This window comes from Chionomys nivalis, chromosome 18, assembly GCF_950005125.1.
Source record: "Chionomys nivalis chromosome 18, mChiNiv1.1, whole genome shotgun sequence".
Classification (NCBI taxonomy): domain Eukaryota; kingdom Metazoa; phylum Chordata; class Mammalia; order Rodentia; family Cricetidae; genus Chionomys; species Chionomys nivalis.
In genome coordinates, this window is record NC_080103.1 from 22855330 (window position 1) to 22878808 (window position 23479).

Genomic DNA, 23479 nt, shown 5'->3' on the forward strand with positions numbered 1-23479 from the left:
AGTTACTTCACCGAGTCAAGTAACTAAATATAAAAGAATGCAACACATCTTTGCATCATTAAAACAAATGTTCCACAGCATAAACAAATGTAACACATCTTAAAATAATATTCCACAACATTCTCCTATGTACCAGCTATTCTCATTTTTCCTAATTTTTGTGTATATTTTTATATATGTAGTGTATGTGTGTGTTCATGTGTGTGTGCAGATGCACTCATTGTATATGTGGCGGCCAAAGGTTAGTTGATATCAGGTATCTTCATCTGTTTCTCTCTACCTTATTAATTTCTTTGAGGGTCTTTCACTGATTCTGGAGCTTTCCACGTGTGCCAGACTGACTGGCCAGTGAGCTTGTCTTCACTGTCAGCACTGGGATCACAGACATGCATGCCTGGCCTACCTTTCCCATGGGTGCAGTGATTTGAACTCGGGTCTTTCACTTTTCCCAGAGTCATATCCTCAGTCCTCAGCTTCTCTAATGGAAAAATAACGATAAATGACTCTGTGTGTGTGTGTGTGTGTGTGTGTGTGTGTGTATGTTCGTATGTGTGTGTATGTATGTATGTATGTGTTTGTTTGTGTTTGTGTGGGTGTGGGTGCCCATGTGTTATGGTGTTCTCCTGAAGGTCCTGGGACAATTTTAGAGTCGATTCTCTCCTTTCACTATGTGGGTTCCAGGAATCAAACTCGGGTTACCAAGCTTGGTAACAAGCACTTTTACCTGCTCTGCTGTGCTGGTTCCATCTGTTCTGAGTTTGATAATTTATTTACTACAGTGACTCATTCTTATAATTTTTTTCCCTCGTACAACTAAGAGACCTATCAGGCACTCAGATGAGATGTTAAATGACTGTACACTAGTCTGGGGAAGGCTGTTTTATTTGACCTCTGAACTCTTTTGTACTTTTTTTTAGACCCACTCAGTTATCTGTCAGTATTGTTTATCCTTTATTTTTTAATTCAGCCCTGAGTCCTTCATTATTTGGTTATCCTGCCTTGTCTTCCTTAATAATCTATTTTAGTTGCTTGTACACTTTTACGTAGGTTAATCTTGTACCATGTAGCCCTCTTGCTTTCAAACTTGCAGAGATGCTTGAGCTTCAAACCTGCAGCTTAGAATGCAAGGCTCAACCACCTTTCATGGCTGCCTTTCCTACTTGAACCTCTCAGCTTTTATATGTGTTCATTTAATGTTTTCTTACGTAATTCTTCCAGACCATGATTCTTTTTTCTTGTCAAAGTTTCAAGGAAATATTATCTTAGTTTACAAAGGTGTGTTTACTTCGTGTATACATAGATACCATTATTTATACTGTTTACTGTTTTTCATGATTATATCCTCTTTTTCCTGTGAAGTTTCCACAGACTACTTGAACTACTTGGGTATCGAGCACAACTCTTCAATCTTACTTTCATGATTGTTTTCCTTTAAGAAGAAAAATCAAATCTTTTCCTTAACAAGAAAAACTAAATTCTAAATATTAAAATTTTCTTAGGTACAGTTGAGTTTTGGCAGATCCACAAACTATCCTTAGCATTTTGTTTTTGTTTTTTTGAGGCAGAGGCAGGGTTTCTCTGTAGCTTTGGATCCTGTCCTGGAACTAGCTCTTGTAGACCAGGCTGGCCTCGAATTCACAGAGATCTGCCTGCCTCTGTCTCCCGAATGCTGGGATTAAAGGCGTGCGCCACCACCGCCTGGCAGCATTTAATTTTTTTTTAAAGATTTATTTATTATGTACACAGGCCAGAAGAGGGCACCAGATCTCATTACAAATGGTTGTGAGCCACCATGTGGTTGCTGAGAATTGAACTCTGGACCTCCAGAATAGCAGTCAGTACTCTTAACCTCTGAGCCATCTCTCCAGCCCAGCATTTAATTTTTTTAGCCATCTTTTTGTGCTTGCTTAGGGTCATGAATGCCCCCATTGAAAATATATGGCAAAGTTAAGGCTATATCCTTCAGACTGAGAACTTTTTAAAAAAATTTATTTAATTTTAAGCACATTGGTGTGACGGTGTTAGAGTCCTGATCCAAACTGAGTTATAGACAGTTGTGAGCTGCCATGTGGGTGCTGGGAGTGTTTGAACCTGGGTCCTCTGGAAAGGCAGCCGATGCTCTTAACTGTTGAACCATCTCTCCAACCCCCAGACTCAGAACTTAATTTCTGTTGTTAATAAATCATAGGTTGCCTTGGGATATTTCCTACACCGTTGCTTTACAGTAAAATTTGTTAGTGGGTTTTCTTGTTCCCTCGGCTAGATTCTCTAAGCTGAGTATAGGGTATTTTTAGGTCTTGCCTAGTAGTGACCACGCGGGGCTGGAGGTGTGTTTTCTAGCACTGTTTCACAATGTTATGCTGGGGGAGGTGTTTTCAACTCAGACGGAACAGGTTCTCATTTCTAAAAATGATACAGTGGTTATTTAGTTAATTTGGATTTTTCCTTATACAATACATTCCTTATCAAATCAATATAATAGTGTTGAAAAGTTACATCAGATCATTAGTGTGTGGTTCAGTGAACATAAATGCTACATTGTGTCATAAGTGTATTAATTGTCTGTGTTGCAATTTTCATTTCTCAACTATAGGCAGTGCGGTGGCATCTGTGGCTGTGGATCCCAGTGGCCGTCTCTTAGCCACAGGTCAAGAAGACTCCAGCTGCATGCTGTATGACATAAGAGGAGGCAGAATGGTCCAGAGTTACCACCCTCATTCCAGTGATGTGCGCTCTGTTCGCTTCTCTCCTGGAGCTCACTACTTGCTAACAGGCTCTTACGATATGAAAATAAAGGTGACAGACCTACAAGGTGATGAGATCAGCTTCCCTTTGTTTTTAGTCTCCTATTTGGGGCTTTTCTCTAGTTTGATATGATTGACTACATTTTTAAGCTTCAATGTTATAGTTATTGAGAAAATGAATTAATATTTCTTATAGTAAATTATTAAGTAAATGGAGTGAGATGTCATTTAATAAAACACATTTTATTCCGTTTATTTGCTACAGTGACTTATTCTGTGATATAAATGATGGATTTATATGCTCCTTAGCATCCTTAAAAATATTGTACAATTTATATGATTAGTCCTTTAGTGTCCAGTTTTATCTTTAAACATTCTTTAACTAAATGTTTGCTGTATAGCAATTAGGAAGATGAATTAAACAATTAGCTCCCATTAAACTTAATGGAAGTTGTACTTTAGAGGCCAGTGAAAAATAAATTAACAAATGATGTCGTTTTTTTAGGTCCTGGCCAGTGCTATTAAAAGATTAGCTAGTAGGAGACAGTGACTGTAGTTAGGGGATGGCTGTTCTAGGCAGGGAGATGCCGTCTGCATGGAGCCTGAGTCATGAGTATAAGCTATCCAAGGCCCTCATGAAGAGCATAACGCATGCAAGGATGCTCAGGCAGGGGCAGATGGGAAGTGGTCATGAGTCTGCAGGAAGCCAAGGTTGGAATTGAGTGAACCCAGGGAAAGAGATACAAAAGTCTAATTTTGAGGCAAAGTTTATTGGCACAAAAGGTCTGTTTTTGATACAAAAACCAAGAGAAGGGTCAGTTTCCCATGTACTATCTGTCCGCATGCATCCTCCCCATTGTCAGTTTCCCCGCCAGAATAGTACGTAAGTTATAACCTGAATCCTTCAGAAAATCATTAATCAAGAAGTAATCTGATCTAATTACATCCTTAGTAATTTGAGTATTCACCTGTGTGTGCTCTTAGTAGGACAGGGATAGAAATGCAGAATTGGGGAAGGTGCTGCTGGAATGGCCTGAGGACAGGTGCTGTCTGGGAGTGAGGTGTGAAGCGGAGGGGAAAGAAGTAACTGAATTTAAGGGTATTTTAATTCAGATTAGATGTAGGGAGTAAGAGAGCAAGGAGTCGGTGGTCCCGGGTTTCTGACATAAGCAGACAGTGCCACTAGTGAGAGGAGGTGCATGGGTAGGGCAGAACAAATCTGGGCAAGAAAACAAAAAATTTAAATTTAAGATGGGTATTAAATGATTATTTAGAGGCTGGATGTGGTGGCACACGCCTTTAATCCCAGCACTCAGGAGGAAGAGGCACACAGATCTCTGTGAGTTTGAGGCTAGCCTGGTCTACAGAGTGAGTTTCAGGACAAACAGGGCTACACAGCGAAACCCTGTCTCAAAAAAAAAAAAAAAAATGGTTCCTAATCTGAAGTTTAGGTTTGGGGATGAAGTGAATGTGGATCCTAGGCTTATAAACACACAGGTTAGGTGTGATTTCAGAGGAGGAAAGACAAAGGACAGAAGAGGTCTGCCAGATGACTCCGGGACCCCTCAAACTTTAAATCAGGAAAGGAAGGAAAATCGTCGAAGGCCTTGAGCGAGATCAGCAGCCTGGGAGGAGAGAGTGCAGCCACAACAAGTGTTGCTGTGTGTTTGTTACCAAATCCTGACGTTTATCTCTGCCTAGGCCTTTCCTGCTATAGCACCGCAGAGTAGCAGGGAGTCTGTACAATCTGTGTGTCTACTTACTTCTTCCTTGTAAGCCAGTGTCTCTTCTTTCTCAATTTAGGGGACCTCACCAAGCAGCTTCCTCTTATGGTGGTGGGGGAGCACAAGGACAAAGTGATCCAGTGCAGATGGCACACCCAGGATCTCTCCTTCCTGTCATCATCTGCAGACAGAACTGTGACCCTCTGGACTTACAGTGGCTAGAGGCCACCCCATGTCGGTCTATGCAGTGAAAGCACAGACTCGAGACTACTGAATTGTGAGGACTACAGGCCTGAAGAACGTAGACTTTCCAGAAAGACTTTACACAAGGGAGCCCCTTGTTACCATGTCGTGTTGACAGAAGGTGTTGGGTGGTGGTTTTCAGTCTTCCATGTGTGTTCATGCTGCTGTGTAGTCTCCTTGCCAAAGTCTGCAGAAGAGCTCTTATGTTGGTTTGCACGCCAAGTCAAGGTACAGGATGTGTTTATGGTTTATCATTAAATGCACTCTCGGGTTTTGCCCAGATAACAGTTTTATACATACACTGACATGGAATTAATATTTAAGTACTTGTTACATATAATACACCCAAGTCCTCCCCAGATGAAACATAGGTGTTCAGAAGTTACTTTGCTCTTGTCACAATCCCATATTGTATCACGTGTCTTCTAGAGGTCAGAATTTGGTAAATCTCTAAACTTTTACATGATTGTCTTTATATAGGGGTCATTATCGGAGTTCACAGATGAAAGGAAACCGCTTCTCAGCGCATTTCTTTTCCTTAACCCAGGGTCTGCTTGCTAATTTGTCACATCATTTTGTTTCAGGCTAAAACATAACTATTTTGCTTTGGAAACTTGTTGATTTCAATTTTTTGAATGCACAGATACCTCCCTTCCAAGTGATACTGTAGAAGCAGAGCAGCCTCAGCTAGGAGGAACAATATCTGATGGTAGGGTTAATTTACTGGGTAGCATTTTCCTCTTCAAAATTAAAGACTTTGCCATGACCTTAGCATGGCTTGAAAAACTGTCTGCATGATAATTTAAAGTGGGGAACTGAAACTTTGCACTCCAGAAACTAACTTGGATTTTTCTTGCACAGTTTTGTGTAATGAGGAATAATGATTTTATTTGTACAGTACTATAGATCCTAACATTTTATGTATCTTTATTTTCATATTGTTCAGTATTTTACTTTAAGTTATTAAATAGGCTATTTTATTTATTTCAACTGCAATTGTATTGACCTGTCTGTTCACCATATGTAGCAAGCATTTTAAATCTATAGTCCAAGTGGGAAGGGCAGTAGAAGTGTAACTGTGCTTTTATTTCAATAAAGACCTCTTGACACCTACAACTCTTATCTGTTTCCCACGGTCTAAGTCTGTGGCGCTCTGTTGAGAGTGCCGCTTCCAGGTTCCTTGGAGCAGGTAGGTCCAAGGAAAGAAAGTTGCTGGAGGAGTGGACCTATGCCCTACCCTAACTTTTTCCTAAAACTTGTCTCCTAACGTGCTCTGTAGCCCCTAACAACAGATAGCACTTCTCTGCCCACTCCATCCTTTTGCCCTTTGCCCTTCAGGTATTGAAGGATTGAACCCAAGACTTTGCACACGCTAAGCAGTCAGTCTGCTACTCCTGAGCTGCACCCTCATCTCTTGTGACTTTTAATTAACAAAGCCTGTCACAGCAAGGGCTGGAGCATAGTTCAGTAGTAAAGCACTTGCCAGGGCATGCAGAAGGCCCCGGGTTCAGTCCTCAGCACTGTAAAACACATAAAAATGAGCACACATTCTAACCCGGCTCCAGTTGGGTTTGGAAACTTTTGAATGTTTAACAGCTTCACCCTCACACAAGCAGAGGGGAGCACTGTAAAAACCTAAACCTTAGTTTAGTTTAATGCACAATTTCACACATTTTAGGATTTCTGTTTTCATTTTGTTTTGAGATGATCTCACTCTTAGCTCTGGCTGGTCTGGACCTCACAGATCTTCTTTCATTCCAAGTGCTGGGATTAAAAGTGTGTACCACAGCCAAGCACTGGTGGTGCATGCCTTTAGTCCCAGTGTTCAGGAGACAGAGGCAGGAAGATTTGAGTTCAAGGCCAGCCTGGTCTACCGAGCGAGTTCCAGGACAGGCACCAAAGCTACATAGAGAAACCCTTCTCGAAAAACAAAAAACAAAACAAAACAAAAAAAGAACAAAAAGGTCTGCAACACCATAGCCAGGTAGGGTGTCACACTCCTCTAATCCCAGCACTCAAGAGGAGAGGCAGATGGACCTCTGTGAGTTTGAGGCCAGCCTGGTCTACATAGTACATTCCACAATAGCCAGGGCTGTCAACACAGAGAAACGACTTCTCAGAGAAAGTATTTGTTCTGTGTGGGCACCTCCATAGCCCAGCTCACCTTTTGTTCTGTGCGGGGACCTCCATAGATGAATTCTCTACATTTTTGGAGCAGATTTTTCATGGTTCCTATTAGCTGTTTTTCCTAAAGGGCAAAATTGCTCATTTATCATGGAAGACATTATAAAAGTTACGAATGAGGCAACAACTCCAGGACTCCATGTATACAGCTGCCAGTCATTCTAGGGCAGTTAATTCTTTTCTCTTTTTTTTCCCATCTTTCCCTTCCTTTTCCACCTCTTCCTTCTCATAAAAAATTGTATTTATAGGATACCATGGACTTTTCAACTCCTTTGTATATTTTCTTCTAGCTTTTTGACATGGCACATTGTGTACCCTAGTAGATAATAAAATATCAAAATTTTATCAATATATCCCTGTTAAGTTTCATGGTAATAGATATGCATGGCGTTACATTCCTGTATAGCAACTGGACTTCCTGAGACCATCTCAAAAGATTTATATTTAAATAACTAAATATAGAGTTAGGGATATAGCTCAATGGAGAGCTTTTCCTAACAGTGTAGCTCCGTGGCAGAGCTCTTCCTGATGTGAGTCTCTCGGTTTGCTTCTCAATACTACCCACCACGCTTCCCCAAGTTTATGAAATGCTGTATCCTGCTTTAATCACTGTTGGGAAGAAAGCTTTCAGGACTCTCAAGTGAGGTATGAAATCCACCTCTCTTTAACATTTTATTAATTTATTTACATACATATAGGTGTGGTATGGGACAATCATCTATATTCTGTCAATTATATTTTAAATAAATGCTGATTGGCCAGTAGCCAGGCAGGAAGTATAGGCGGGACAACCAGACAGGAAGTAGAGGCGGGTCAATGAGAACAGGAGAATTCTGGGAAGAAGCCCATTCCTCTGCAGTTGTGACCCTGCCACAGAGGAAGCAAGATGTGACTGCCTCGCTGAAAAAGGTACTGAGCCATGTGTCTAACATAGACAAGAATAATGAGCTAATATAAGTTATAAAAGTTAATAAGAAGCCTGAGCTAATGGGCCAATCAATTTATAGTTAATGTAGAGCTCTGTGTGATTTCTTTGGGACATAACAATTGCGGGAACTGGACAAAGATATACAGAAGCCCCCGACAACATAGGTGTGTGTATGTGTCTCTCGGTGTGCACCGAGACACGAATAGGAAGGTCAGGACAGCTTCTAGGATTTAGTTCTCCCCTTCTACCATATTGGTTTGAAGGATCAAACTCAAGTAAGTCATCAGGACTGGCAGCAAGCTCTTTACCTGCTGAGCCTCTCACAGGCTCGAATTGCATTTCTTTCATTGCATGATCTGATATTAAAGCACCAGAAATGACTTTTAGTAACTGTTGAGATAACTGTGTCCATTCCCTGTGTCTCCACACTGTCTTCCCCATGAAGCTGAGTAGATTCTGAGCTGCATACGCAAAGGAAATGCCAAGACCTAAGTCTCTGCTCTTTCAGCTCCTCTCAGGACGTGAGGAAGGAGTTTGAATAAAAGGTGGTCCTGGACTTCCAGTCTAATTCAAATTTCCCCCTTCTATTTGTTTTTCTTTTCTCCATAAAAAATATGTAGCTTTCCTCAAAAATATAAGTCCCAAAGATACAGTAAACAGTGAAAGGAAGCCTCTGAGACGTGAGAAAACGCTCACAAATCTTTAAGGATATACCATTGTCATCAAGAGGTGCTAGGTGCACACCTTTATTCCCAGTACTCAGAAGGCAGAGGCAGGAGGATCTCTGTGAGCTCCAGGACAACCAGGACCACGCAGAGAAGCCCTGTCTCAAAAAAACAAAACAAATATATGTATTTGTCTATTTAATATATCTGAACATGGCAGTTAAGAGGCTGAGGCAGGAGAGAGAACAACCACAAATTCAAGGCCAGTCTGGGCTACATAGTAAATCTCAGGCCTTCCTGAGTTGTGATAGAGGACCCTGTCCCAAACACACAGACATAGGATTACTAAAATGTAACAGTGTTCAAAACCAACAAACCAAACAAAAACCCTGAATAGAAAGTAAGGGATTTGAATAGTCCTTCACCAAAGAAGTTAATGGCAAGATTATCTCCTGGAGATGGTATGTATCCCTATATACCTAGCTCTTGGGAGGCAGCACACGAGTCTGAGGCCAGCCTGAGTAGCGTGGCACTATCCCCCACTACCGCCACCAAAAAAAAAAAAAAAGAAATTCAAACAGTTGAGGATGCAGGCATTTTCCTTGCACACACTTGTGATTATAAGTGCTCTATAGAAAGGTTGGCAGTTCCCACAAAGTTAAAACAAGAGCCAGGTGTGTTGGCACATGCCTGCAATCCCAACTATGATAGTTGGAGGCTGTTGGGGGCTACACAGTAAGACCCTCTTAGAAAATACAGAATAAAATAAAAATAAAATTACCGTTCAGCAATCCTACATTTAAACATACATTACTGCGGGTGCAGAGATGGCTCAGTGGTTAAGAGCACTAGTTGCTCTTGCAGAGGACTAGGTTTGATTCCCAGCACCCATATGGTGGTTCACAACTGATAAATTCAGGTCCAGGAGATCCAGTACACACACATGATACACATACATGCATGCAGGCAAAACATTTATTCATATGAAACAAATCTTCAATAATATTATGTGTTACTGGAGTTTTAGGATCAGAGTCCTGGCTCCAAGTCCTGACATGCCAAGCTCAAGCACCTGATGTTTCCATCAAAGATGACAAAAGATGGAACAGAGATCTAATCAACTGTGTTTGGACGAACAGTGTGGTAGTATTGTCAGCTTGATGAATTGGGCATGCCTCTAGGTTAATAGAGGTAGGAAGACCCCCTTCATTGTGGGCAGCCCCATTTCATGGGCTGGTGTCTTGTACTGAATAGTATTCCTGATCGGGGATATAATGTGACTAATTGCTTCAAGTTCCAGCTGCCATGACTTCCTGTCATCACGAACTCCTCCCCGAAACTATGAGCCCAAATAAGCCTGTTCTTCCTTGAGATGGCAGTGCAGGCACATTTGATCACAGCAACAGGAAAAGCAAATAATGGAGACGGATGAAGGAGTTCGGAGGTTCAAAATTCCTATATCCAAGGATAACCTTGAACTCCTCATCCATGTTCACATCTCAGCATCATTAAGCTTGTTGGTTCACATGCACACACACAAAGACGTGGGAGTAAACGGGGGACTTGATGTGAAGAATGAGAGCCGAAGGAGGGGGAAGGGGACAAAAGAGGGTTATGGTAAGTGGGCTTGGTCAAATACATTATAAACATGTACGAAAATAAAATGTAACCAGTATCCATAAGTAATACAAACTAATGAAAAGAGTGGGGGATACAGGTATGTAAGTTTAATTAGAGTTGCTCACATGAGCATAAGTGAGGGGTTATTTACAGGAGCATGGGTGGGCAATTTACCAGTTGCTACACCACTGAAGAAAACACCTCTTCTCCCCAGCGATCATCAACTGCCCATAGCTCCTCAGGGAAGAGTGGGGCCTCATGAGCCCTTTGCCATGTTCACAATAATGCCAAGACAGGTACTGTCTTGAACAGGTCTTGTGTAGCTAATCATAGCTACTAGTGAGTCATGACTGCAATGAGGTGTCAAGCCAGGGAGACAACATTCCACTACACTTCTACCCTTCTTCTGGCTCTTAGATTCTACCACACCCCTCCTGTGATTTTCCCTGAGCCTTGGGAGGAGTGCTATAGATACCCCATTTAGGGCTGAACATTCAAGCCACTTATTCCCAGCACCTTGATGCCGCACCAGCACAGCCCGGATGCTGTGTCCAAGCGAAGGAAGGACGTCAGGAATTTTTTTTTTTTTTTTTTTTTTTTTTTTGGTTTTTCGAGACAGCGTTTCTCTGTGGTTTTGGAGCCTGTCCTGGAACTAGCTCTTGTAGACCAGGCTGGTCTCGAACTCACAGAGATCCGCCTGCCTCTGCCTCCCAAGTGCTGGGATTAAAGGCGTGCGCTACCACCGCCCGGCTGGACGTCAGGATTAATGAAACACGCACTCTGGATGTTGCAGAATCAGAAGCCCTTTATCGCACATCACCAAGGTATACCTAACCCAGACAAGTGGGGCTACAGGATGGAGACCTAATCGCGGGATCCTCGGGTTAGGGCCAAGGCGATGTGTACTCAGGAAGCAGGGTTGGTAAACAACTCTGAGAGTAAGAAACTTGTAAGTTTCTCAGAAACCCAGAACAACAAGGGCAAGAAAGGTCACCAACAGGGGAGGTGAGTAGGAAAGCCAGGACTCCGTTAGGTTCCAACACCTTGAGTTGTTAGGAGTCTCTGTACAGCCACTGCTACTGCAAAATGAAGCTTCTTTGAGGAAAGCTGAAAGCGGTACCGATCTACGGGTATAAACGTCAGTATTTGGAAGCTCTTTGATGTGCACAGCGCATCTATTCAGCAAAAAAGCAGTAGTTTCCCCAGTAGGTCATATGACCTCCTCAGCCACAAACTAGTAGGACCTAGTTTGACTGTGCCAGGCATGGATTCTGTCCTGTGGAGTGGGCCTCAAATCAAATCACAAACGGGCTGGCTACCCACTTAACAACTTGCCACTATTGCAAAAGTAGACACACCTTGTCTGGGCGGTCCCAGCAAGGCAAACCTGCTGATGATGTCTTCCAAGCAGCCTATAGCACCTTCTGGTGCTATGAAAGTTAAGGAACCCAGAGTAAGCTTCCAGCTGAGTTCCAGTTTGACTTATGCATGTGATTTCTCCAGTATTAGGGTCTTACCAACTCGATCTGGTGGACAACCAGCAAGAGAAGCAAGGGCTGGAGAGATGGCTTAGCTGTTAAAAGAACACACTGCGCTTCTGGAGGACCCACGTTTGGTTCCCAGGACCTGTGTTTGGTGACTCACACTCTACCTCCAAGGTGTCAGCTGAGGTGTCGCTGGCCTCTGCCGGCACCAGAACTCACATGCACAGACACAGTTAAAAATCAGTCTTGGGGGTCAGAGAGATGTTTAGATCACGCACTGCTTTTGCAGAGTACCTGACTTTGAGACCCAGCACCCACATGGTGATTCACGAATGTCCATTTCCACGGCATCTGATTCCCTTGTATGGTTCTTCGTGGGTATGAGACACACAGAGAACACATAATACATACAGGCCAAGCACTCATACATAAATAAATCTAAAAATACTAAAAACAAAAAAAATCTTAAAAAGTTGTAAACAGCATATATGTACCCAAGAATACCCGAACTATATGCCAGCAGTAACTCCTGCCAGTTAATTTCTGTATCCACTTCTGGGTGGGGGTGGGGTTCCTCTTTGGTAAGTTTTTTGATGTTTCAAAGCCAGAAGTTGAAGATAAACACAAAACAAACCTTACATACCAATATTCTAGAGTACGCCAGTTCCCGTTTGTCTGCTTCAGAGCAGTACTACAGTTATTCATTACCTTCCACTTAGAAAATTATGCTAGGGGCTGGAGTCTTGGCTCAACGGTTAATAGTAATGGCAGCTCTTCCAGAGGACCCAGGTTCAATTCCCAGCACCCACATGACAACCCAACAGTGTGTAACTCCAGTCCCGGAGGATCAGGCTCTCTCACACATACATACAGGCAAAACAATGCAAATAAAATAAATCTTTTTTTTTTTTTTTTTTTTTTTTGACAGGGTTTCTCTGTAGCTTTGGAGCCTGCTCTGGAACTCGCTCTGTAGACCAGGCTGGTCTCGAACTCAGAGCAATCCACCTGCCTCTGTCTCCGGAGTGCTGGGATTAAAGGCGTGCACCTATACCTCCGGGGAAAATAAAATAAATCTTAAGAAAAGAAAATCATCCTCGAAGTAGATTTGGTTTTATTGCAAACACTATACCGTCGAACATATAAAAACAAGCTAACAGTAAGAAAATATACTTCGTATTTCTTTAACGCACTCGGGATCCTAAGGTCAAATTCCCCCGAAATGAATTATTGGTTGAGTAATTGAAAAGCCCTGACTTCGGAGCATAGGAGCGAGGCTTCGGCCCCGCCCCTAGGCTCAACCAATCAGCGGCGCGCGCGGGAAGGCCGCACAGCCGCGGACCGAGCGAGTCGATGAGTCTGTGCTGGAGCCGGGCGCGAGCGCACGGCGGCGTCTGAGGTCGGACGGGTCGCCGTCTTCCGCGTCCGGGCTGGCAGCGGTCGCTGTGGGGAGTCAGGCGGGACGCCCTCGAAGTGAGTGGATGCGCTCAGGCGTGTCGGGGTGACCCGCGGGGCTGCGTGGGAGGTGGTGCGGGGCGGGCCGGCGGCAGGGCCTGGGCCTGTGGCGTTAGGCGGGCCGATAGCGCCCGCCAGTCATCCCCCTGCCTCACCTTCCGTTGCCCTGTGAATGCTGAGCGGCCTAGGGAAGAGCACTCTTGGATCTTGTTATTTCTGAAAACGTGGCATAACCTGCAACAAATACTGGCGGCCAGGAAGCAAGTATATTCGTTGTAGTTAATGGTGTAAAACTCCAATCTAATTCGAGTCTATAAAGTTAGGAGGTGCCATAAGCCTGTGTGTTTATGACTGACCGCGAAAAGAAGCCAGGTTTTCTCCGTGGCACTGAAGTATTTGTAATGTGTGCCCAGACAAGCGATTCGCCGCATCGTCTGGGCTCATATTAGAAATACAAATTCTCAGCCGCGTGAGGTGGTGCACTCGGGAGGCACAGGCAGGTGGATCTGTGTGAGTTCGAAGCCAGCTTGGTCTACAGAGTGAGTGAGTTCCAGGACAGACAGACAGCGCTACACGGAGAAACCGTGTTTCGAAAAACCAAAAAGAAAAGTGGTAAAAGTGGTAGAAACTAGTGCCCTCTAGTAGAATAACACAGGTTCCTTCGATAAACCAATGCAACGTACGATTGTTTTTGTGGTGTTTTGTTTTTTTGAGCCAGTAGTTCAGGTTGGCCCTAGCTCAGAAACTTGCTTTTAGATGCGTCTTTGGAGGAAGTGCAAGATCAATTCTAAGTTTTGTTTTGGTTTTGGTTTTTCGAAACAGGAGTTTCTCAGTGTAGCTTTGGAGCCTATCCTGGAACTCGCTCTGTAGACCAGTCTGGCCTGGAACTCACAGATCACCTGCCTCTGCCTTCCCAGTGCTGGCATTAAAGGCCTGTGCCACCACTGCCCCGCCAAGTTCTAAGTATTTTTTTTTCTCAAAGAGTTCTAGTGAAACACCATTAATAAAAACCCAGGAAAAGATAGCAAAATTAAAAAAAAAAACCCAGAGACAGATAGATATTGAGGTCAACCTGAAGACCAGAAAAGCAAAGCAGCCAGCTACTGGCTCTTACCTCGATCTCAGTCCAACAGTGGTGACCCTGCCTCCCAGAAATCTCAGAATGAGACCGAGAACTGTCTTCTCCCATTTTATAATTCTCTTTAGTTTGGGGATTAAGTGTGTGCACCACTACCACCTGGTTTCTATGGCAAGCTAATGTGGTTACTGGGATTAAAGGTGTGTATCGTTACTGTCTGGTCTGTAAGGCTGGCAGGTGTGGCTGTTTTGCTTTTCTGATTCTCAGGCAAGATTTAATAAAATACAAATGAAGCCGGGCGGTGGTGGCACACAACTTTAATCCCAGCACCCGGGAGGCAGAGGCAGGTGGATCTCTGTGAGTTCGAGACCAGCCTGGTCTACAAGAGCTAGTTCCAGGACAGGCTCCAAAGCCACAGAGAAACCCTGTCTCGAAAAAAAACAAAATAAATAAAGAAATAAATACAAATGAAATGCCACTATATTCTGGCCTTATTAGTGACCACAGGACTCTGGAAGGAGGCCTTGAATTCCCAGCTGATTGTTTTGTTTTCTTTCACATCCCTCCCCCTCTTTTTTGATTTCCCATCATTCTGCGGTGGTATCTGACCCTCTGGTTCCCCCATCATTTGAATCACACTGTGCTGTAGTCAGGTTAACTCTGCACCTGCCGGTCATTATTGGAGAAAGGGACATGGTTACCAGTGGCCTGACTTTGAGTGACGCTTGTCAGACTTTCAGTCACCTTCCTTTATATCATATCCTCTGCTTTGTAGAGTAGTCTGTTATTTGTGTTTTAATACATAAAGCTGCCTGAAGATCAGAGGGCAAAGCAGCCATACAGGCCAGGAAGTGGTGGCACACACCTTTGGTTAAAGGACTCAGGAGACAGAGGCCGATGGCTCTCTGTGAATTCAAGGCCACCCTGGGCTACACAAGACTGAATCTGTCTAAAGGAGAAACAGAGCTCACGCAAAGGTGACCCCAGCACTTGGGATCCCACACCTTTGATCCCAGCACTAGGGAGGTGAAGACAGGGCGATATGGCTGGGTGGAGAGAGGAATATAAGGGGGGAAGAGACAGGAACTCAGTGGAGGGTGGAGTTTGAGGTTGGTGGAGCATCCCTTTGTTTGCCTGAGCCTTGGTAGAGGTACGATCTCTCTAGTGGCTTGACTGGTTTGCTTTTCTGATCATCAGGTAGAAACCCCCAATATCTGTCTCTGGGTTTTTATTATTCCTGTTATAACTTATGTTTTCTAAATCTCCTTTACCTCCACCCTCACCTCCCTGTTTATTTGGGAAAGTCTGTCTTCCTTCTCATTTTTCTATTAATGAAGTATGGGGTGTTCATGAAAGGGGCACAGGGCACCTTTCCCGTGTCCTCGGTTGTATAAACTCCTGTCTTTTCAGAGTCTCGACTCAGTTTATATGCTCTCACCTACTTCTTAACTCTTTTCTTTAGAATTAGGTGTCTCCCTATTACTCTTTTTTAGTAAATGGTTATCTCATCCAATGACCTTTTCTCAGGCTTTACTGAATTTCTTTGAAGTGCCAAATATGACTAATGCTTGTTTCTGCCAAGCCCTTTCTTGGTTTCTTTTTCAAAAGAGAGAGAGAGAGATTCCCCTTTATTTTATGTTTATGAGCATTTTTGCCCGTATGCATGTCTGTGTACCATGTACATGCTGTGCCTGCAGAGGCCGGAAGAGCCTGCCACATCCCCTGGAACTGGACTTAAAGCCAGTTCTGAGCTGCCATGTCGGTGCTGGGAGTGGAGCTCTGGGTTCTCTGGAAGAGCAGCCAGTGTTTCTAACCCCTGAGCCATCTCTCCAGCCCTTTTCTTGCTGTCTTCACTTTGCTTTGTTTTTTTTCTTTCTTGTGTATTACTCTAGTTAAGTCTCCACATTCTTCTGTATGTAGTTCTTCTAAGGCTCTATTCTTATTTTTTTAATATTTATTTATTTGTTATGTATACAATATTCTGTCTGTGTGTATGCCTGCAGGCCAGAAGAGGGCACCAGACCTCATTACAGATGGTTGTGAGCCACCATGTGGTTGCCGGGAATTGAACTCAGGACCTTTGGAAGAGCAGGCAGTGCTCTTAACCACTGAGCCATCTCTCCAACCCCTTATTTTTTTTTTTAAGAAATAAAACACAGTTTTTCTCTCTCCAGAATGAGATGGTGTTAATATTTAGTTTTTATATTCTCAAACATAAAAATATATTTCTGTGTTTGGTTCATTTCTGTGATCATCGTACGGAGCCTATGGATTGTAGACTTCCGGTCTTTTTTGTCTAAAGAATTCTGTGTTGGTTTTCTAGGACTGGCACAATAATCATAAACTGGGCAGCTGAAGTAACAGACCAGTTTTCTGCTGGTTCTGTAGGCCAGGGAGACTGAGAAGAAGGTGTGACCCGGATGGTGTCTTCAGAGGCCTCTTGACTTTTGTTGTATGACTTTTTCTGACAAGATTACTTTTTTAAATCTTTATGTATGAGTGCTCAGTCTGCATTTATGCTTGCATGCCAGAAGAGGGCATCAGCTCCCATTATAGACAGATGGTTGTGAGCACCATGTGTTTGCTGGGAATTAAACTCAGGACCTTTGGAAGAGCAGCCAGTGCTCTTAACTGCCGAGCCATCTCTCCAGCTCCTTGACAAGACTATTTTTATTCATCCCAGATAAAGAGAGCAATGACAGACAAAAGCAATTCCATCCAAGTCTAGCTTAGTGACTAATGAATTTATTGGGGTTACTTATGGCGTATGGGTGACTGACTAGGGCAGCTGCATCTATAGAAGGACAAGGTACACTATACCAGCGGTGAGGAGGCCCTTGGAGGAAGCTGTGTTACTGAAGAGTCTCTCCCCCCCAGCAATTGTTACCACTTTTGGGGAAGAGGCTTCATCACGCTTGTAAGGCTGTCTGGCTCCCTGGAAGAGAATGTTTCAGTGGAGAGGAGGGAGCTTACATGATTATAAATGGGGGATCCAGTTCCACTGTTTTGTTTTTAGACAGGGTCTCACTGTGTAGCTGTCCTGAAATTTACTTTGTAGACGAGGCTGGCCTCAGATTCACAAATTTCCTGCCTCTCCCTGAGTGATGGGATTAAAGGCATTCGCTACTATGCTTCCTTTTAAAAATTTTATGTGCATGAGTAAGTGTAGCGAGCTGCGTGAAGCCACATCTGATAATCAGCTCCTAATTATGGCTAAGACCTGACTTATGCTGTGATCACGCAATGATTGTCAGCTGCTTGCATATGCGTGGACCTATGGGCAGTGCCCACCTGGCAATCGGGGTTGGTTGCCCATGCCTACTTAAGGGCTGGGAGAGGTTTGCCCAGAGGAGAGAGAGAGAGAGAGTGAGGAGGAGAGAGAGGGAGAGAGAAGGAGAGAGAGAAAGTGAATAAAGTCCTGGAATAAACTGCAGTGAGAAGAGCTCCGGTGGTCACGTCATCCTTGCGGGACGAGGGTGGCCATGACAAGTAAGCCTGCATGTATGTCTGTGTAACATGTGTGTCTAGTGCCTGCAGAGGCTTGAAGATGTTGAATACCTTGGATGTGGAATTACAGGTGGTTTGAGCTGACACATGGGTGCTGGTATTCAAACCTGGCTCTTCCAAAAGACACCCAGTGCTCTAAGCCATCTGTGCAAGTGCCCGCTATTCCCCTCTTTTATTTTCTGACAGGGTCTCACATGTAGCCCAGCCTTTGCCTCTCCAGTGCTGGGACTAAATACATATGCTGCCATGCCTGCTTCTCTTGTCTCATTTTCATCTTAGAAGAAAATTATTCAACGTTTATTATTAAATTTGGTGCTTGCTTGTAGCAGACACTTAGATAAAACAGTGGAGCACTCTTTTCCACAGGTGGGGTTGTCCTCACTGCCAAGCGCTTCATCCCCTATCCCACCATTCATCCTTGGCTCACAGTTTCTGAAGTGTGCTCTTCCTTGTCGTGCTACTAGAAGGTTCCCTGTACTTCAAGTTCCACTCACCCTGCCGTTCTTCTGTGACGTCTCCCTGGAGTTTCCTAATCAGATGGGCTTCCTCCGTTCTCTGAACTTTGACTCCTTGCTAAGGCTTGAGTCCTCTGCACTTGCTTTCTAGCATTCATTGAGTGATCTGCCAGCCACAAGGCTAGGTGCTGGGCCTTCGGCAGATGGATGGGGAAGTGGGAAGTTTAGGTGTGGGTAAGACACTCCCTTTTACAGAGGTGTTCACACAGTGCTGTGGTTTTCTACCTGGGCTGCACACTGAAATCACCCATGGTGCCTTACAAATCTGTTTGCTTGGGCTTCAGTCCTGGCGATGCTGGAAAGTGGCCAGAGCTGTGGGCGTTTGAGAGCCCTTTGGATGTAGCCATAATTGAAAGGCCCTTTGCTGATGGGAGAGACAGACCAGTCTAGGGTCCAGTTCACTGTGTTTTGCTAGAATAATGAACAAGGTATCAGGAAAGCACAGACAAGTGTTTAATTTAGGACAGGCTTTATCTTTTTATTTTTTACAAGTATGTGTCATGTGGGTGTATATGCATGTGTATGTGGATGTCTGCAGAATCTAAAAGAGTAGCTTGGATTCCCTGAAGTTGAAGTTACAGGCATTTGTGAGCTGCCCAATGCAGATGCTGAGAATTGAACTCAGATATTCTGGATTATAGCAAGTGCTCTTGGCCTGTGTGCCTCTTAGTAGACCCTCATTTGAGTCTTAATTCCATACCTTTTGAAACTATTTATTTAAAAAAAAAAAACCTAAAATTATTTGCTAAAAAAATTGGGGAAGGGTTGACAAGATGGCTCAGCTGGTAAAGGCCCTTTTTGGTAAGAGGACCTGAGTTCAGATCTCAAAACCCACGTGGTGGAGGAGAAACCAACTCTCGTAGGCTATCCTGTGCTGTGACCTTCACGTGTGTTCTGTGGCACATACATAACCTCCACTCCCAATAAACGATTTTTGTAAATTAGTAAGGCGGGTCTGATTAAAATACTTGGGAAAGTTGTTCAGTGGGTGAAGTGCTTGCTGCTCACGCATGAAGATCTGGGTTTACATCCACAGAATTCATGTAAAAAGCCAGGCCCAGAGGCACATGCCTGTAACTCAAGCACTGGGTGAGGGCTTGGAGACAGAGGCTCGCTGCAGCTCATTGGCTAGAGACTAAACTGATGAGCTTCAGGTTCAGGGAGAGCCCCTGTCTCTACACTGAAGTGGAAAGCAGTAGAGGGTACCGGATGCTGGCCTCTGACCTCAGCATGTACACAGGTACCTGTGCACACATGCCTACACTATACACAAGCACAGGAAGTTCAAAAAGAAATATTTGTTTTCTAGCAAATTGTATTGTGCTATAAGGCACATACTATGTAATTTGTTCATTTCATTGGCTTAATTTTTCTTTTATTTTGTGTGTGTGTGATGTGTATGTGGGCACTTGTGCCATGATGCTCATATGGGTTCAGAGGACAGGGTTCAGAGGGGATTTGCTCTCTCCTTCCACCTTACATGGATTCTTGGGTTTGGACTCAAGTTGCCAGGTTTTTATGGCACAGCCTTTCCCGCTGAGCCATCTCACCAGCGTGACTTTTGGACTATACAGTCAGGTAGTATTCTGCTCCATGAGACAGAATAAGTGTTCTCCATTCATTTTAAATTACCGTTTAAGAAATTCGGGGGTAAAAGATCTTGCTGGCAAGCCTGAGGGCCTCAGTTTGGTCCCTAGAACCCATGTAAAAGCTGGATGCAGGGACATGCTTCTGTAATCCCAGTGCTATAACAACGGGCAGAACTGGCTAGAGTTCATGGGCTAGCAGACAGATAAGCATCACAGTGGGAGGAACAAGAGAAACCCTGCATCAGCAAGGTGGAAGGCAAGGTCAGACTCTCGAACAGTTGTCCTTAGACTTTGGTGGGTCTCTCTCTCTCTCTCTCTCTCTCTCTCTCTCTCTCTCTCTCTCATACACACACACACGGCGCACACGACACACACGTGTAAATAAGGAAATAATTTCAGAAGCTAATAATTTCATGGTGGCAGCTAATCATGAGACTGAGATTGAGGTAGAAGGGTAGTTTGAGCCCAGGATTTTGAGGTTAGTTTGGATAACGAACCAAAAACAACAAAACAGACCTTGGGCAGCACTCAGGAGGCAGAAGTGAATCTCTGAGTTCAAAGCTAGCCTGGTCTACAGATTGAGTTCCAGGACAGCTAGGGCTATGCAGAGAATGAATGTCCAGATATGCAAATCTATAATGACAGAAAGTTGGTTAATGCGTGTTTAAGGCTGGGTTTTGGAGTTATATGGAAAATGTCCTGAATGGTACAAGTAATGAACAATCCTCTAAAACACATCTGTGAATATACTAAAATGCAACAAACCAGGCCCTTTGTTTTGTTTTTTGAGGTGGGGTTTGTCTGTGTAACAGTCCTAGCTGTCCTGGAACTTGCTTTGTAGACCAGGCTGGCTTCGAACTCACAGAGATCCGCCTTCCTCTGCTGGGACTAAAGGTGTGCGCCAGCACTGCCCAGCTGTCTGACTAGTTTCTTGTAACACATTTTAAAAAGTTTCATTTATGTTGTAGAATAGAATCAGCAATCCGTTGTCTTTATGCCTGAATATTGTTGTATATGGCTATACTGCATTTTATTTACCCATTTTGTAGTTGATAGACTTTGGGCTCTTTTCTATTTTTTGACTAGTTTGAAAATTTGTGTACCCATTCTCACACAAGCTTTTATGTGGTCATGTATCTTTTGGGTATAGAAGAACTAGGAGTAAAATGACAGCACCATGTAAAAATGTATATTTTAATGAGACTACTTTGTGCATATGTGTGTGTGTATCTATATACGTATTTTGATGTGAATATCATTTTATTGTATTTTTAAAAAATACTGTATCATGCCCCAGCCTGGCTTCAAAGTTAGTATGTAGCTAAGTAAGATCTTAAACTTGGGGTCCTCCTGCATCTGTCTTGAGGATTGCAAGTGTACACCATGATGCCTGTTTTACGAGGTGCTGGGAATTGAACCCAGGGCCTTGCACTTGATAGCCAAGTGCTTTTAACTGCTACTCTCCAAGCCATTTTACAGGTTTGTCTTTTAATGTGTGTACATTCTGTATGCTCTTTATTCAGAAACTGCTAACTCTTGAAGTAACTTTTATAATTATTTAAAAACTAGTATTTCATTGATTTTTTTTTTTTCTTTTTCTTTTTTAAGCCTACTCAGGATGCTGTGTCTGCTGCTCCTTTGTGAATGTCTTTTGCTGATGACTGGTCATGCTCATGATGATGACTGGATTGACCCCACAGATATGCTTAATTATGATGCTGCTTCAGGAACCATGAGAAAGTCTCAGGTATCTATGATCTAAATACACTGAGAAGACCTTATCTGCCATGATGGGAATAGTCCAGTTTTGTTGTTGTTTTTCATACAGAACTATAAGAGTTATATAAAGGATTAGTAGTTATGCAAGGTACTTTCTTGATATTTTCCCTCCCTTTTTTTCCATGCTTGGGGCTTGGACCTAGGGCCTTCAGGCAATAGACAAGTACTCACCCATCTGGTTATTTTTGTTTGAATTTGGATATAAATGCCCATCAAGGAGTAAGCTGGTTTAGTTTTGATTCTTAGCATATATAGTTAATTCTTACTTCTTGGTGGTTTGATGCAAGTGAAGAATTTAAAAAGCAAAGTCATAAAACGATAGTCATGTTTTAAGTCTTTATTCCCTGGGACCTGTCTGTACAACTGAAGCCTGAAGAGTAAAATGTCTGCTTTGATACAGATGAAATATGGTACATCCGAGAAAAAGGAAATGATCCCTGACTTGTCGAATGCTGAGGAGTTATCAGACTGCTTGCACAGACTGGATTCTTTAACTCACAAGGTTGGATTTTTTTTTTCCATTCACAAATTAACTATTTATTTTAGTTACTTTGCTGGCTAGTTTTCTGTCAGCTTGAGATAAGCTGGGGTCATCTGAGAGGAAGGTGTTTTCATTAAGAAAACACCTCCATGGGGCTGGAGAGATGGCTCAGCGGTTAAGAGCATTGCCTGCTCTTCCAAAGGTCCTGAGTTCAATTCCCGGCCACCACATGGTGGCTCACAACCATCTGTAATGAAGTCTGGTGCTCTCTTCTGGCCTGCAGACATACACACAGACAGAATATTGTATACATAACAAATAAATAAATATTTAAAAAAAGAAAGAAAATGCCTCCATTAGATGGGACTGTAGTCAAGCCTATAGGGCATTTCTTAATTTTAGCAATTGATGGGGGAGGGCACAGCCCGTTGTGGGGGTCCACCCCTGGGTTGGTGGTCCTAGGTTCTGAAGAAAGCCAATAAACAACCTCTCCATGGCCTCTGCATCAGCTCTTGCTTCCTGGTTCCTGCCCTGCTTGAGTTCCTGTTCTGACGTCCTTCATTGATGAGCAGTGGAACCAAATAAACCCTTTGCTTCGATCATGCTGTTTCGTCACAGCAATATTAACCCTAAGACAGTTACTTGGCCTTTTTGTCTTTGTTAATTTTTATATTTGTAATGTTCTGTGTTCTATACAATTGTATGTTTTTATAATTTAGTTACATCTTGTCTTATAAAATAGTACTTAATATTTTTGTAATAACATTAATTGTAGTTGTGAGAGTATAAACTTGTTGGTACAGGAATAGCTTTCATCTTGATTGTTATCACTGCCTGCTGCTGCAGTGGAACAGGTGAGCAGAGGAAAGGTCATTAAAGGCTGTGACAGCTGCTCTTCCAGATGTGAATAGAGCTGACAATTTAGTGTGGGGAGCTCTTCTTTTCAAGCTTCTTAACATTTTGTTTAGTGTTTTTTTGAGACAGGGTTTCTCCGTGTACCTTTGTAGCCTGTCCTGGAACTCAGTCTGTACCAGGGTGGCCTTGAACTCACAGAGATCCCTCTGCCTCTGTCTTCTGAGTGCTGGGATTAAAGGCTTGCACCACCACTTTTATTTATTTATTTATTTATTTTTATGTAGAGTTTGTCTAAAAGGAAATAGGATGGTAAGGGATTTGAGTGTTTTCTCTGGTCTGGTGGTAACTACTCTGTTGGTTGTATAGACAGTGAGATGGGGGCGGCATGGAAGGGCCTGGAGTGGGGAGGGAGGGTATCATGTGGTCACTGAGGAGTGGCACAGTGACAAGGGTGCAGAGAAGAGAGGTGAGGATGGGGACAGTGAGGAGACAGAGAGAATGGGCGCTGTGTCCATCTTGTGAGACAGAGTTTTAACTGAAGTCCACATATGTCCTGGTCAAGCACTCTGCCCTTTCTTTAAGCATACTTAAAATAAATCCTATACATTGTCAGACAAAAAATAACAGCCAG

At 43.3% G+C, this 23479-nt stretch overlaps 2 protein-coding genes across 7 annotated transcripts in view; both read left to right on the forward strand.

Moving 5' to 3' along the window:
• The window catches only part of Wdr47 (WD repeat domain 47), a 52667-nt gene extending 46966 nt beyond the window's left edge, over positions 1–5701 (forward strand). For all 3 annotated transcript variants that reach the window (XM_057793431.1, XM_057793430.1, XM_057793429.1), the window contains exons 14-15: positions 2594–2812; positions 4548–5701. In XM_057793431.1, coding sequence (XP_057649414.1) covers positions 2594–2812; positions 4548–4690 — 362 coding nt within the window. In that variant the 3' untranslated portion in view covers positions 4691–5701. The remainder of the gene's footprint in view (positions 1–2593; positions 2813–4547) is intronic.
• A 7232-nt stretch (positions 5702–12933) lies between these two features.
• The window catches only part of Clcc1 (chloride channel CLIC like 1), a 29200-nt gene continuing 18654 nt past the window's right edge, over positions 12934–23479 (forward strand). For 3 of the 4 annotated variants that reach the window (XM_057793194.1, XM_057793192.1, XM_057793195.1), the window contains exons 1-3: positions 12940–13062; positions 21351–21480; positions 21913–22014. In XM_057793194.1, coding sequence (XP_057649177.1) covers positions 21352–21480; positions 21913–22014 — 231 coding nt within the window. In that variant the 5' untranslated portion in view covers positions 12940–13062; position 21351. Of the gene's footprint in view, positions 13063–21341; positions 21481–21912; positions 22015–23479 lie in introns of all 4 variants that reach the window. The other variant, XM_057793193.1, reaches the window with a different exon arrangement.